The 17430-nt window shown below is 38.3% G+C and overlaps 1 protein-coding gene across 4 annotated transcripts in view; it reads left to right on the top strand.

The window, feature by feature from the left end:
* Positions 1 to 17430, top strand: part of MAPK15 (mitogen-activated protein kinase 15) — a 269713-nt gene that overhangs the window by 240929 nt on the left and 11354 nt on the right. The window contains exon 12 of one of the 4 annotated variants that reach the window (XM_033933022.1): positions 2599 to 2622. The exons of the other annotated variants lie outside the window; for them this stretch is intronic. Coding sequence (XP_033788913.1) covers positions 2599 to 2610 — 12 coding nt within the window. The 3' untranslated portion in view covers positions 2611 to 2622. Of the gene's footprint in view, positions 1 to 2598; positions 2623 to 17430 lie in introns of those variants that run through there. 4 annotated transcript variants of the gene reach the window in all.

Below are 17430 nucleotides of genomic sequence, written 5' to 3'. Positions count from 1 at the left end.
AATTTTCCAAATTTTTATAGGTATCATCAAGCCTATATTTTAAGACAGGGTATGTATTGGATCCTCCCAGATCTTATCGAAAATGTACCAGATTGGCTGTATTTAGAATGGCGGCTCCTGTTCCCTTTATATCCGGAACATTTAATTACCATAACAATACCTAAGAGATATAAAGATAACAGAATCTTTTTAGATACTTGGAAAACATTGAGATACATAAGTAACTTATCACCAGAACCAATAGCTAAATCTCTAAATCAATCAATATGGGTAAACTCCAGGATCAGAATTGGCGGATTTAAAATCGTCTGGAAACAATGGATAAATGCAGGAATAAGAACATTGAATGATGTCATATCAGAAGGTTCCTTGCTTAGTTTTTCACAATTGCAAAATAAATTTGGACTAAATAAAACACAATATTTTAAATGGATGCAATTGAAGCAAGCCATTCAGGTAGGGTTCCCTGAATGGAAAGATCTTAATACCCAATATAGTTTGCAAGTTTTATGTTTCCAGGCGGATTTCTTGGGACATCAAGCCGCAAAATGGTATAAATTAATATATGGATTTCTAAATAAAAAAAAGAAAACTGGACTTAGGGATATTTGGAGCATTGAGATTGGACAGATGATTTCTGCATCTCAATGGCCAAGATTCTGGTCCTGGAGATTAAGATTAGCAAAGTCAGCATCTATGAGTCAAACATGGATATTTTTATTACATAGAGAGTTATGGACCCTGACGCGCTTGCAAAAAATAGATAATACTAGATCTAATAGATGCTGGCATTGTAAAATAGAAATAGGGACATTAGATCATTTAATATTTTTTTGTCCTTGCATAAAAGCCTTTTGGAACTTAATTTGGCCCCAAATTAACATATTACTAGAAAATCATATTGGTCTCTCATATGATACCATATTATTTGGTACTGCAATGAGAACACAAAGTCCAATATCAGCAAATAATAACAAATTGCTTTTAATATTGACAGGAGTTGCCATGCAGCAAATCACACAAAATTGGAAGGATTATACCAAGCTAAATTATACATTCTGGTGGAACTCGGTGTGTCACATTTACAAAATGGAGAAAATATTGGCATTACAACAAGGAAATATAAAAAACTTTAAGAAAATATGGGATCCATTGACTAAATATTCTAAAGATCAGATATCTTAACACATTGATAATAATAATATAGGGTTAGGGTGGGAAATATAGAAATTAATATGAGAAAAAATGAAAAAACAAATAACAGGGGAAAGGGATTCAATATATATGATATAATATTGTACATACAAATATAATTATTATAAACTATATATTATGCTATGCATTTATTGTAAGAATGAAAATTTAATAAATAAAAAATTAAAAAAAAAAAAAAAAAGAAAGTCATGGCATAGGTGGTAATGTCCTATTATGGATTAAGAACTGGATGAAAGAGAAAACAGAGAGTAGGTTTAAATGGTCAATATTCTGAATGGAGAAGGGTAAATAGTGGGGTTCAAGCAAAGTTTCAAGTTTAAGTTTCAAGTTTATTAACTTTTTAATATACCGACCATCAGCAAGTATCTGGCACCGACAGTTCACAATAAGATTTATACAAAGGAAAAAAAAAATTTTAAATATAAAATGCAGTGGGTGAACATTAAAGACATAACAGTACTAACATGAAAGTGAGGATAGGAGGGAAAGGAGGGGGGAAAGTTACATATTTTGGAGAAGAGAGGGAGAAAGTGGGAATGGGGAAAAACATATTGGGTAAGGTCGCTTTTTTAAAGCGGTTGGTTAAATAAGTTGAAACCCATGGGATGAAGAAGAAAAAAGAGAAGAAAGAGTGTGAAATAAAGAAAAAGTTAGGAAGAGATCAAAAGATTAGGGGAAGAGAAAAAAAAAAAAAAAAGAAAGAATTAATAAAGAAAAAAGGAAGAGGAAAAAGGTGAAACTAAAAACAGGCAAAAGCATCTCGAAATAAAAATGTCTTCAAATTGGTCTTGAATTTATCTACATGTTGTTCTTCTCTAAGTTGTTGTGGTAGAGCATTCCATAATGTTGGGGCGACAACTGTAAAATTTGTTTTCCGGGTATAATAGAACTCTTTTATGGAAGGAATTCGTAAAAGTTTTTGGTCTGTTGACCTCAGAGTACGTGGAGAATAATGGGGGATGAGTATCTTATAAAGATATAGAGGCTGGTGTGAGAGATTTATTTTGAAAGTAAGCAGAATGATTTTATAGGTTATACGATGTGTGATAGGTAACCAATGTGCCTCTTTCAGAAGCGGGGTGACGTGATCATATTTGCCTATTTTATAAATGAGTTTTATTGCTGTATTTTGTATTAATTGTAAACGGCGGGTTTCTTTTTGTGGGAGGCCATTATAAAGAGAATTGCAATAGTCTAAATGAGAAATAACGAGGGAGTGAACTAGAATTGTAATTGCTTCTATTCTTAAGATTGAGGTTAATGAACGGATTAGACGAAGTTTGAAAAAACAGATTCTTACAACTGAACTGATTTGGTCATGAAAGGTGAGATCTTTATCGATTATGACTCCTAATAATTTTATTTTTGTTTCCATTTGTATAGGAGTGGATTTGATAGAAATTTTACCAGGTAAAGATTCACTATTTTTGATTGGGAGTAGTAGAGCAGAAGATTTATCGATGTTGAGAGAAAGTTTGTTAGTATAAAGCCAGTCAATATAAACAATATAAACAGATGGAGAGATCTGAAATCATCCACAAACCAATACAACCTCTCATAGATAATATTCAAAAAAGTAAACCACAGTCATTCAAGTCTTGACTCTCTTGGGGGAGAAGAGTATTTAAAGATAGAGGGAAGGTGATCTTTAAAGGAAAAAAAGGCCTCAGATCCATGTCTGCTGCCAGAATAAATCTTGCATGCAGACTAGAAAGGGAACCAACCACATTGGCTGAAAAAATCTCCTTATGCCACTACTTTCTTAATTATATATATTAAATGCACACCATTAAATACTTTATCTGTTTAAACTATTCAAAGAATCTTGTTACTTATTGTGAAATAGTTCTCCCTTGGTGTACACTTCACTTAAATGCCATTCAGTGCTCTATATTTTTGGTGGTCCTAAGATGATGGCAAGCCAGCGTTTTGCTTGATGCTGTGTCAGGGATTAGGACCCATAGTTTGCTGCTTATCGGCACCTTCCTTTGGCAAAAACTAGCAGCAAAAACATCACAGAAACAGAAATAGTGATTTATGTCCCCTAGTACTGTGCAAATACCAATCACCACTTTAAAATTAACAAATAGAAATAAAACAAAAGTGGAAAATAGGATAACACCATTTTATTGGACTAATACATTTTTAAATTACAGTAGATTTCAGAGGCCAAAATTACCTCCCTCAGGTCAGTACAGTATGCTTCTGTTACAGTATCCTCGCAACCTGAAGAAGAGGGTTTGGCTTCCGAAAGTTAGTAAAAAAAAAGTATTAAAGTTAGTCCAATAAAAAGATCACCTTATTTCCATTTTCTATTTATAAACATTAATTAGCATAGCTACTTTAGCCTAAAGAGTCATGAGATAGGAGGAAAAATTCAGTTGTGGATTAGGAATTGTTTATTGGATAGAAAACAAAGGGTAGGGTTAAATTGCCATTTTTCCATTTTTCTCAATGGAGGAGGATAAATAGTGGAGTGCCTCAGGGATCTATACTGGGACTGGTGCTATTTATCTTGCTTATTGAAACAATTAGTGAGGTGATTAAATTTACAGATGACATTAAACTGTTCAAAGGTGATAAAACGCATACAGATTATGGAAAAATTGCAGGCAGACCTTAGGAAATTGGAGGACTGGGTGTCCAAAAGGCAGATGAAATTTAATGTGGACAAATGCAAAGTAATGTACATTGCATAGTTACCAGATGGGCTCCCATCTTTTAAGAAAAAGATCTGGGTGTCATTGTAGACAATACAATGAAACTTTCCACCCAATGTTCAGAAGCGGCCAAAAGGGCAAATGAGATGCTAGGAATTATTAAAAAAGAGATGGTTAACAAAGATTAAGAATGTTATAATGCCTCTGTATCGCTTCATAGTGCGACCTCACCTGGAGCATTTCATTCAATTCTGGTCTCCTTATCTCAAGAAAGATAAAACAGAACTAGAAAAGGTTCAAAGAAGAGCAACCTAGATGATAAAGGGGATGGAACTCCTTTCGTTTGAGGAAAGACTAAAAAGGTTAGGGTTCTTCAGCATGGAAAAGAGACAGCTGAAGGATTGAATTGGGTTGGATTTATTACATTTGATATACCGCTGGTACGTGAGTATTAATTTACAATACCAGGACTACAATAGAAGTGGAGGTTACAAAAAAAAAAAAACAAAAACCCCCAACTAAAATACATTAGGAATAGAAGTTACATGTTTACAAACCTTCAGAGGATAGAAGAAAGGTGAAAGGGTCGATAGAGGGCATGAAAGCACAGAAGATGAGAAAGAGGGCAGGGATAATGAAGATAATGTATATGAGAATCAGAGACACAAAGATCAGTAAGAGTCATTGTAAATGCTAAATGCTCATACCTCTATGGCGAGTAATCACATAGAGGGGCATAATCAAAAGAAACGTCCACGTCTGATTTTGATGTATGGCGCTAGTCACCCAAAGTCGGCAACATCAAAATATCCATTCTCGAAAAGTACATCCAAAATATATATTTTTTCCCAAAATCGTCTATTTGTATATCCAGCCATTTAATGTCTATGTTTATACCACATTCTTGTCTAAAAATTGTCCAAGCCTGAAATGCCCAGCACAAGACCTTTTAGATATGGGAGGGGCCAGCAAAGTGATAGCCTGACCACCCAGACATGGCAACAGAGCAATGGGTCACCTTACAGGACACTGCTGTGAACTTCACAAAAAGTGTGCCACATAAACATCTCACTACAACTCCCTTATGGGTCATGGTGAGCCCCCAAAAGCACCCACTAAGCTACTATACCCACCTGCCTACAACCCCAATAGCCCTTATGGCTAGATGGCAGTACAATAGGGTTTGGGGGGGTTTTGGTGGCCTCACATTTTGTACCATAAATGCAGTGGTTAGAGTGGCTTATGGGCCTGGGCTTATGGGTTAGAGTGGGCTCTATGGTTCACTGGCCCACCCCCCAGACTACTTAAGACACAGCTCTACTAGGCTTTTCTATGCCATGTGATGATGTTCTGGAGGCAAGTATGTATGTTTTTATTCTGATTTTTATGATGATGTGAGGGGGTCAGTGATCACTGGGGGAATGTATGGAGGTCTGTACTGTGTGTCTGCAGTGGTTATCTGGTCACTTTGGATATCTTTTGGCCACTTAAACTTGTTTTTTGACCTTGTTTGTCTAAACATATGCCAAGTGTGGCTATGTCTTTTAGGTCGTCCAAGTGCCTACTTGGGCAGGTTTTTAGATGTATTTGTTTTATGAGCCCCATAGTGTTGGTGGAACAGAGTTGATTTCAGTTGTTTCCGGAAGGAAAGGTAGGGGATTTCTTCAATAAATCCTTGCAGTATGGAGTTAGGACCTGCATATGGAAAGGCTCTCATTCTAGTTGATTGTAGTTTTATATCTTTCAGGCCTGGGATTTCAAATCAGTCATGTTGAGATGATCTTAAAGCCCTATTAGGTTGATATCTGGCCAGTTTCTTGTACAAATATTCTGAAAGATGAAGAAGCTTTGAAGACTAGACAAAGCAGGTTATGTGAAATCTGTTTTTATTATGCATGAAAGAAATACATGTTCAAATTAAACAACATTACAGAACACATCATAACAATCCCACACAATCAGGAAGGTTCTCCACCCTTATAAACCCTCCCCCTCTCCCTTTAATGTCACACAGTCAAGAGAATCCCCCCATCCTGGGTCCCTGTAATTATCCAACACAGTCAACCTCTTTCCCTCCCCCACCCAAAAAAAATATTATGGTATCCAGTGAGCAGGCTGGTATCTTTTTTGATTGAAATTTCAGTAACTGTCTCTCACAAATCCAAGTCATTCAAGATCAAACTTCGAGCTCTATGAGGCAGGAATTGTGTTTTACATCATGGAGTGTAGCGAGCCTCATAAGTCAAAAAAGATTAAATTAATTGTGCCAGTGCCAATAACCAGTAGGGAGTCTTTCAAACAATATTGTAAAATACATTTGTGACCCACCAAACATGCCTTATAGAACAAAGAGCATCTCTCCATTCCATAGACTCAACAGCTACCAGCTTTACCAAAAATTACCCCCAGTAGAGAACTGAGAACTACCATCCCCAATAGCTTACCCAAGTAATTAAGAATATGATTCCCAAGGAGGGGGCATGGCTTGGAATCTTGCACGAATGGTCGGGTGAGGAAGGAGCTCCTGCTATTAACAGACATTATATTAAATAAACTAGTGTCAGGAAAAATAGAAAGTTTTGAATTTTTTCAAATTAGTAAATCAGGATGGCCTCCGGTAAACAAACAAAAAATGACGCGGCAATAATAAACGCTGGCAGCGTAAAGCGATCGAAACTGGAGCCGGTGACACCCTCAAAAACTCCATTGCCAAAGGACAGCAAATGGGAAGAAGAAATGTTTAAAGAAATTAAAGCCATAAAAGAAATCGTCTTGTCAAACTCAAAAAAGCTGAACGAGTTACAGGATGAAGTATCCACATTAAATAGGAGAACGGAGGTCTTAGAAAATAAAGTTAACCAACTGGAAAAGAATGTTGAAGGGTTTGAATTTCTAAAGAAAAAACTTAAAGAGGACGGAGAGAAAATAGACTTGCTTACCAGGGAGCTGGAGGACTGCTCGAACAGGATGAGGAGGTCGAATTTGAGAGTGATAGGGATACCGGAAGGGGTGGAGAAAGGGAACATGATATCCTTCTTAGAAAACTTCATTATTAAAGTCCTGCCTTTTAAAGCAAAACACCCTATTGAAATAGAAAGGGCATACAGAGTCCCAACCAGAAGACCTGATAAATTTGTTGGACCTAGACCGATAATTTTTAAGGTGTTAAGATTTCAGCATGCCCTAGAAATTATTAGACTTGCAAAAGAAAATCAAAATCTGCGCTGTCAAGATGCCAAGATTCACATTGTCCCAGATTTTGCAAAATCCACAGCACAGAGGAGAAAGCAGTTTTTAGATTTGCGTCCATCACTCAGAGAAATTGGAGCTAAATATGGGTTGTTGGACCCAGCAGTTATGAAAGTTACAATGGGCAATAAAACATTCAGCTTTGATAACCCTGAGAAGCTTAAAGAATTTTTAAATCAAAGAGAGCAGCCTATGAATGAATGAATCTGAGTGGTTTATTCCAGTTGTTTTATATGCTTTATAGTATATATAATATAAAGAATTGTTTTTATATTTTAAAGTTTATTTTAATATGTACCGGTAAAATAATCTTCCCAGTTTACAGTGAGGATTTGAATTGCATTCTGAGTTCTATAAGCACTACAAATGCATGAGGTAATATATTGTACTGAACATTCCTCTCTGGAAGATTTACAACTTACAAAATATTCTTATCTGCCTTTTCTTATTGCAGTAAGATTCTAACAAAGGTCTAGTCAAATATTGCAGGAGTAACTTGTAATTATTAGCTGCAGTAAGCATGCAATATATATTTTATGTATAATGTGCTGGGCTATGAGATATGCCTTTTATATAAACTGAAAAAATGGATCCTTTGTACATGATACCACATGTTGGACATTTTTCTGACTCGAAGAAGAAAGAATTTATTTATTTTTTTTCATCACAATGACTGAATTATAGAAGATGAGTACGAAACTAAGAATAATTCTACAGCAGGATTAACAGGAATATGGTGGAACATTATGCTCACTACATTGCCAAGTTGTATGATCACTTGCATATCAAAATGCATAGGGGATATGCCATTCATACTAAAACTTTTGAAGTGAGGAGTTCACCTTTCTGTTCAAGAAAGAAAGAGACTGATTTCCAGATACAATTGGTATGGTGAAATGAGAATCTTTATTCAGAAAAGACACCAGCATCGAAAATGGAATTCTTGGAACTATTTGTTTATTGATTTGAATCTTCATCGCAGATATCATCTTTGGACTGAACAGTGGTTATTGTGCAAGGGAAGGACATATATAATTAACTGGCATGTCTTGTGCTTATTGCATATTAGGAGATGGATTGCATTGCTTGTGTCTCATTGCTCATTCCTTATAGCTCCTGAAATTCTAACCTTAATATATTATCGTAGTATGACTAGGAAGATATAAGAAAAAAGGAGAAAGAAGAACTGGAATATCGAGTTTTATGACTCCATTACTGTTTATAACTATGATTTTGGGATCAATTGGAAGTAAATTTGTGCGCAGGGAATGTGACGCACTAGGATCTTTCACTGAGGAATATTCTTTCAAAAATGATCTTATCTTTAAAGAACATAAGAACATAAGCAGTGCCTCCGCCGGGTCAGACCATAGGTCCATCCCGCCCAGCAGTCCGCTCCCGCGGCGGCCCGAACAGGTCACGGCCTGTCTGAGTCACCAGAAGGGGCCCCCTTGCCACCTTGGTTTCCCATTGAGTCCTATCTTCCCATAGAAGTCCTAACCCTCCGGTCTTGCACATCCACGACCTGGTTGGATTTCTATACTTATTTCCTGGTTAGCTTTCTATACCTGTGTTACATCCCAGAACCTCTCTCAGTATCCCACGATCCCCCTATCCCTCAGGAATCCGTCCATTCCCTGTTTGAACCCTTGTACCGTACTCTGCCTTATCACTTCCTCTGGTAGCGCATTCCAAGTGTCCACGACCCTTTGGGTGAAAAAAAACTTCCTTGCATTTGTTCTGAACCTATCTCCCTTCAGTTTCTCCGAATGCCCCCTCGTGCCTGTTGACCCCTTCAGCCTGAAGAATCTGTCCCTATCCACCCTCTCTATGCCCCTCATGATCTTGAAGATCTCTATCATATCTCCCCTGAGCCTCCTCTTTTCCAGAGAGAAGAGCCCCAGCCTATCCAACCTCTCGGCGTATGGGCAGTGTTCCAGCCCTCTTACCAGTTTCGTTGCTCTCCTTTGGACTCTCTCAAGTACCGCCATGTCCTTCTTGAGGTACGGCGACCAATATTGAATGCAGTATTCCAGATGCGGACGCACCATCGCTCGATACAATGGCATGATGACTTCCCGTGTCCTGGTTGTTATGCCCCTCTTTATGATGCCCAGCATCCTGTTGGCTTTTTTCGAGGCTGCTGCGCACTGTGCAGATGGCTTCAGTGATGCATCCACCAGCACACCCAAGTCTCTCTCAAGACTGCTGTCTCCCAACGATGCCCCCCCCAATTTGTAGTCGAACAACGGATTCTTTTTCCCTATATGCATGACCTTGCATTTTTCCACGTTAAATCGCATTTGCCATTTGTTTGCCCAGTCTTCCAGCTTGTCCAGGTCCCTTTGTAGGTCCTCACACTCCTCCCTGGACCTAACTCTGCCGCACAGTTTGGTATCGTCTGCAAATTTTATAACCTCGCACTTTGCCTCCTTTTCCAGGTCATTGATAAATATGTTGAAGAGTAACGGCCCCAGCACCGATCCCTGTGGCACACCGCTCGTGACTCCCCGCCAGTCAGAGTATTGTCCCTTTACTCCAACCCTCTGCAGTCTACCCGACAACCAGTGCTCGATCCATCTGTGCACATCCCCTCCCACCCCGTGGTTCCACAGCTTCCTAAGCAGCCTTTCATGTGGCACCTTGTCGAAAGCCTTTTGAAAATCAAGGTAAATGATGTCTATAGGTTCCCCATTGTCCACCCGACTGCTTATTCCCTCAAAGAAGTACAGAAGGTTCGTTAAGCATGACCTTCCCTTACAGAATCCATGCTGGCTTGTTCTCAGTAGGCCATATCTCTCGATGTGCTCGCAAATACCGTCCTTGATCATAGCTTCCACCATCTTCCCTATAATTGAAGTCAGGCTCACCGGCCTGTAGTTTCCGGGGTCACCCCTCGATCCCTTCTTGAAGATAGGTGTGACATTCGCCAATTTCCAGTCCTCTGGTACCTCTCCAGTTTTCAAGGATAGGTTGCAAACATGCTGGATTGTGCCCGCTATTTCTTGTCTTAGTTCTTTCAGAACCCTTGGGTGGATCCCGTCCGGGCCCGGCGATTTGCCGCATTTTAACCTGTCTATCTGTTTGAGGACATCCTCCTTACTTACCTCTATGTGTTCTAATTTTTCAGCCTGTTCCCCACTCATGAGCTCCTCTGAGTCCGGTATATTAGATGTGTCTTCTCTCGTGAAAACCGACGAGAAGAACGTGTTCAACCTCTCAGCTACCTCTTTATCCTCCTTAATCACTCCCTTCCTATCCCCTCGTCCAACGGCCCCACCTCCTCTCTCACTGGTCGCTTCCCTTTTACGTAACTGAAGAATGCCTTGAAGTTTTTCTCCTCCCTGGCCAGCCCCTCTTCTTATTTCCCTTTTGCTTTTCTAACCTCTCGGTGGCATTCCTTTTGGCATTTCCTGTGCGCCTGGTGATTTTCCTCCGTTGGATCCTTTTTCCATCTCCGGAAGGACACTTTCTTGTCGTTTATTGCCCTCTTTACTTCTGTTGAGATCCAAACCGGGTCCTTTGACCGCTTGTTCTTGCCGCCTTTCCTGAAACTTGGGACGTACATTCTTTGTGCTTCCTGCAGGGTGTCCCTGAATAGGGTCCAGGCACTTCCTACAGTCTCCATCCTAAGGATGTTTTTGAGCTTCCTCCTCACCATTTCCCTCATAGCAACATAGTTTCCTTTCCTGAAGTTGAGCGCAGTTGTTGCGGTCCTCCTTACTGTGGGTGTCCCCCTTTCTAATGTGAATCGGATCGCGTTGTGGTCACTGTTGCCTAGTGGTCCTCCCACTTCTACCCCTCTTGCAGGCCCCCCTAATCCGTTTAGGATGAGGTCAAGAGTAGCACTCCCTCGCGTCGGTTCCCTGACTAGTTGCTCCATGAAGCAGTCCCTCACAGCTTCTACAAATCCTGTTTCCCTAGTGCAGTTGGAGTGACCCGTACTCCAGTCAATCCCCGGGTAGTTGAAGTCCCCCATCACTGTTACACTTCCAGTCCTGCATTCTTGTCTCAGTTCAGCTTCCAAGTCGTGTCCGATTTCTTCCGGCGTACCAGGTGGGCGATAGTACAGCCCCAGTTTTATGCCTGCACCCTTGTTTCCCGGCAATTTGACCCATAGCGATTCCAGCCCCTCTGCCTTCTTTGCCATATCCATCCCGACCGAGTAGATAGAGTCCTTTATATATAGTGCTATGCCTCCCCCCTTCTTGTGGGTCCTGTCCCTCCTGTAGAGCTTGTACCCCGGCAGCGCCACATCCCATTGATTCTCCTCTGTCCACCATGTTTCTGTAATTCCAATTATATCCAGGTCTTCCCCCTTGGCTACGACCTCTAGTTCACCCATCTTGGCCATGAGGCTTCTTGCATTTGCGTATAAGCACCGCAGGTCCCGTCGTTTTTCCTCCACCTCCGTATTTACCTGGGCCGCCTCCCCTTGAATTTCAGGCAGTTCTCCTGTTCCCTGTGCTTCTGCTTTGCCCTTAGCCTTTACCCTCGTAGCTTTCGGTTTCCCCACATTTCCGCCACCCCACTCCCCCGCTTTTCCTCTAGGTTTTCTAGCCCTACCGGCCCCCTCCTGGGCTATCATCCCTTGAGCCTCTGTTTGATCCCCCTCGCCTTGTGGCACCCCTATGTTGCCCTCAGTTTTCGCCCTCGTGCCACCCAGTCTCCCTGTGTCTCCATGCCCCTTAGTCTCCTCCCAGCAAGCTCCCTTTACCTGGTGTTTCCCTCGCTGTCTGATCATAAGATTTACCGGTCTCTCTACTTCCTCCTTGCAGTCAGCCCGTTCAGCATCTGTCCTGGATACTGTTGTCCGAAGCGTCAACATCAGATCAGCTGTCGGCTTTCCCCCTCTCCTCAGTTTAAAGCCCTCTCGATCTCCTTCCTCACATGATCTAGTGCTGAACTCATTCTGTATAAGAATTAATATTTCAATATATTTAATTTAAATTTTAATTGCTTTTCATTGAATCTCATTGATAGCTATAGAATATATTTTCAATAGGGAATATCTAATTCTAATATGAATCAAATTCATATGTCTTTAGTGATGGAAAATTTATTAATTAACATCTGTACACTTCTAAAGAGGATAGTTACTGTGCACATATGAGCAGAAGCGATTTGATTTCATTATGAGTAAATTATAGATTTATAATTTGTCTCCTTTTATACATATTAATATTATATGTTAAAGGATATTAAGAATAATTAGTTATTGATTATCCAAGCAAGATAATCTTAATATTATCTTCACATTAGATCAATTAGATCTATACAGCTTGGGAATTGGTTGTTGAGGTTTTTGATGGATATTTATGGAATGATTATAATAATAACAAGAGAATTATATAAAAAGATGAATATATTATAATATTGTCTTAATATTGTGGTCTGTTGGGGAACTTTCTGGACTCATCTGTACTTATATGTGTGATTCCAAGTTATATATGTCATTATTTAGGGGTGGGGGGGGTGGGAATGGGATTAACAAAGGGATTGATAATAACTGGGGGAAGTGTTATATTCTAATGAAGAGTGTTTATAAAATGGCATCTAATCAGGAATTAATTTGTTATTTATTCTTTACATTTGAGAAGAGATTTTTGATAATTATTAAATATAATGGAGACTAAATTTTACCCTTAACGTTAATGGTCTCAATCATCCTGTAAAAAGGAAAAAAATGCTTACTTTCTTGAAAAAACAGAAAGCTGATATATACTTCATCCAAGAGACGCATCTTTCAGATGTTGAATCAAAAAGACTCGAAAGCGAATGGATAAAAGCACTGTTTTTTCGCCCCTGCAGTTAGGAAAAAAGCGGGGGTTGCTATTTTAATAAGTAATAAATGTTCAGCTTCATTTAAAATGTTGGAGTTTGATCCCTTAGGAAGATGGATTAAGGTGGAAATGAGAATGGGAAATAATATCTTGACCTTGATTAATGTCTACGCCCCTAATTCGAATCAAAATGATTATTTTAAATCTTTACAACAATTAATACTCCCACTGGCTGCTTCTAATTTAGTTGTAGCTGGAGATTTCAATGCTGTGATGGATCCTTTTATGGTTAAAAAACCAAGTAAAAATATAAAATCTTTAGGGTTAGAAAATCTGGTAAATTCTTGTGATTTAAAAGATATATGGCGAATTCTTCATTTTAATGATCAGGAATTTTCTTTTTTTTCACAAGTTCATAAATCTTTTTCAAGAATTGATTATGTTTTTGTTTCAAATTCATTGGTAAAACAGGTGCTACAAGCTTTCATTGATCCAATTATTTTGTCAGATCATGGAGGGGTATGGATTAAATGTAGTTTAGATAAACAGGAAATAAATAGATCAGTTTGGAGATTTGATAATACACTGATTGCAGATTCAGTTTTTCTTGAAGAATTTAAGGAAAAGATATCTGAATTTTTCCAAATCAATAATATCAACACTGAAATATTGTGGGATGCTTTTAAAGCTACTATGAGAGGTCATATCATTTCTTATTCGGCACATACTAGGAAATTATTGGTTAAACAATTCACTGATCTGGAAAATGAAATAAAATTTCTAGAATCTAAATTAATTAGTAATTGGCAGAAAGATACTTTACAAGAACTCTTAAAAGTAAAAGGGAAATATAATGAGATTTCTTCAAGATTGGCGAGGAAAGATTTATTTTCCCAGCAAACTTTGTATTATGGAAGTTCCAATAAGGCGGGAAGATTACTTGCAAATTATCTTAAAGCAAAAAAAAGAAAAGTAAAAATAATAGCAATTAAAGATAGTAATGGAAACTTGCATACTCAGATTAATGATATTTTAAATCAATTTCTTAATTTTTATAAAGATTTGTATTCTTCCGAGTCTTATGCTGATAAACTTCAAAGTGGTGTGGAATTTTTAAATTTATTAGTGGGTCCAAAACTTCCTGATCATATAAAAAGAAGATTAGATGAGCCTATATCATTAAAAGAAGTAGAAACTGCATTGAAGTCTCTTAGAGTTGGATCCGCTCCAGGTGGGGATGGTTTTACAGTAGAATTTTATAAAACATTTCAAAATGCGTTACTCCCTCATTTATTAAATTTATATCAATATCAACTAAATAAAGGTTGTATTACAGGTACTATGGCAGAATCTTTAACTATTGTTTTACCTAAGCCAAATAGAGATCCTACTTCGGTATCAAACTATAGGCCGATATCTTTAATTAATGTAGATGGAAAATTACTGGCTAAAACTTTGGCTATGAGATTGGCTAAGGCTCTCCCTTATATAATTGATGTACATCAAACTGGATTCATTGCGAATAGACATTCTTCTAGTAACACAAGATTGACATTCCACACTTTAAATTTAACTAAAAATATGAATGATCCGGCTTTTGCCATATCTTTAGATGCAGAAAAAGCATTTGACAGAGTGGAATGGGATTTCATGTATCAAGCATTGGAATGGTTTGGTATAGGTTCAGGATTTATTCAAATGGTTCAGACTTTGTATAGCTCCCCTATGGCAAGATTATATATCAATAATAAAATGTCAGTTCATTTTCATTTACATAGGGGAGTTAGACAGGGTTGTCCACTATCTCCTTTGCTTTTTGATATAGTATTAGAACCCCTATTATTAGCTATTAATCAAGCAAAGGGGATACAGGGTATTCCTCGTAACGATTGGGAATATAAGTTCTCTGCTTATGCAGATGATATTTTATTATATTTGAGAAATCCTGTTTCCTCCATTCCTTGTTTGTTAGACTTGATAGACAAGTTCGGTAAATTTTCAGGATATAAAATAAATTGGAATAAGTCTGAACTTCTTCCACTCAATGTACATTGTTTAAAAAGTATGTTTGAGTCCTTTTCTTTCGTTTGGAAGGATAATGATTTAAAATATTTAGGAATATGGATTAAAAATACAGTAGATGAGACTGTAAAAGAAAATGAAAAAAGGCTGTTAAAAAAGGTTACAGAATTATGTGAGCATTGGAATCCATTACATTTATCTTGGTGGGAGAGAGTTCAAATGGTTAAAATGATGATTCTACCTGTAGTTTGCTATCAAATGGGTATGATACCAGTATTTTTTCATGGATCTTTTTATAAAAAATTGAACTCGATTATTATAAAATTTATTTAACTTGGTAAAACTCCTAGAATTGCTATAGCATCTTTGCAAAGACCAATTAAGGAGGGCGGGGTAAATTTTCCAAACTTTTATAGGTACCATCAAGCCTATATTTTACGTCAAGGTATGTATTGGGTCCTCCCGGATCTCATTGAGTATACTCCTGATTGGTTATATTTGGAATGGCGACTCATGTTTCCTTTACATCTTTCTCATGTGCTCAGTATCAAGATGCCCAGATTGTACAAAGAAAATAGAATTCTAATGGATACTTGGAAAACATTACGGTTTGTCAGTAATTTAACAGCAATTACTATTAATAATTCAACGAATCAATCCATATGGCTAAACTCCAAGATTCAAATTGGCGGTTTTAAGATCGTCTGGAAACATTGGATAATTGCAGGTATCAGAACTTTAAATTATGTAATTACTAATGGTAAGCTGCTGGATTTTACACAATTGCAACATAAATTTGGGCTTCACAAATCGCAATTTTTTCGTTGGTTGCAATTGAAGCAGGCCATTCAGGCAGGGTTCCCTGAATGGAAAAATTTGAATAATCAACCTAGCATAGAATTTTTATGTTTTCAGGCGGACTTTCTGGGACATCAGGCCGCACACTGGTATAAAACTATTAGTGAATTGGTTAAAAAAAAAACTAAAAATACTCTTAGGGATATTTGGAGCATTGAGATTAAGCATGATATTTCAGCATCTCAATGGCCACAAATTTGGTCTTGGAGAATGAGATGTACAATGTCAGCGTCTATGAAACAAACTTGGTTTTTTTTGTTACATAGAGCTTTTTGGACCCCAGTTAGATTGCAAAAGTTAAATAGTTCTTTGTCTAATAGATGCTGGCATTGTAATCTGGATATAGGGACTTTAGATCATCTTTTGTTCTATTGTCCCCATATCTTAGCCTTTTGGAACTCAATCTGGGATCAAGTAAATTGTTTATTGGAAAACCATGTAGCGTTATCTTATGATACTGTGCTTTTTGGTATGTCTATGAGAAAAAAGAGTCAGATATCAATGTGTAATAACAAACTTTTATTGATTTTGACCGGAGTAGCCATTCAACATATTACTAATAACTGGAAAGACCATAGTAGGCTCAATTTTAAATTTTGGTGGAATTCAGTTTGCCACATATACAGAATGGAAAGATCAATAGCGGTGCAAAATGGAAATTATAAAAACTTCATTAAAATTGGGAACCATTAACGTCCTTTTGTCATGATTGATGCCATTTTCCTAATATTTCTATATTTAATATGTAAGATAAGGGTGGGGTGGGGGGAGGGTTTCTATTACATGAAAAATAAAAATTACTAAAAGGATTTCAGGATGGGAGAGGGAGGGTTATATTTTCAACTATAAGTTATAATGATAAGATGTACAAGTGGTTAAATCTATGTTATTGTGTTGCAATTTTTGTACACTTGATGAAAGTTTTAAAATGAATAAAGAATTATAAAAAAAAAAAAAAAAAGAATATGATTCCCAAAAAGCTTTACATGTTGGTAATGCCATACTGCATGAGAGATATTATTGGCTGTCTGCCCGCACCAACTGCAGAACGGGGTGTTCACCATACCTGAGTAGTAAGCCTGTACCTGTGTAAAGTATGCCCTATTAAGAATCTTAAATGTACAATCCCTCCAGGCAGCCTTGTGACGTGGCAGAGAGAATCACTTGCAGAAGGCCACGAACTGCAAAGCAGCCAGTTTAGAGTGCTGTGGCTGCCGACAAGTGCTGGAGGGAGTTTTGTCGGTTGTGTCGCAGTGGGTTGGCGGGGATTGCATGGGAGGGAGAGCTAAATGTCCCTTTTCAGAGGGGCCCCGGCTACAGGGAGAGAAGCATCTGCCCTGGGTGCTCCAAGGCCTGGCATCTTTAACTTCTTCAGGCAGTAACAGAGTTTACAGTTAGCTGCTGTTGCTGGCTTCGGGCCTTCCTCTCTGCTGAGTCCTGCCTACTTCCTGTTTCCACGAAGGCAGGACCCAACAGAGAAGAAGGTCCGAAGCCAGCAACAGCAGCAAATTGTGAATGCTGCTGCTGCCTGAAGAAGTTCATGACGCCAGGCCTTGGAGCACCCACTTAGGGGCTGCACTGCCGACCGGGGATGGGGTGACAGAAGGAGGAAAGGGAGCAGAGGGGGAGAGAATTGCTGCACC

Source organism: Geotrypetes seraphini, chromosome 2 (genome assembly GCF_902459505.1).
Source record: "Geotrypetes seraphini chromosome 2, aGeoSer1.1, whole genome shotgun sequence".
Classification (NCBI taxonomy): Eukaryota; Metazoa; Chordata; class Amphibia; order Gymnophiona; family Dermophiidae; genus Geotrypetes; species Geotrypetes seraphini.
This window is presented reverse-complemented; position numbering and strand designations above follow the sequence as displayed.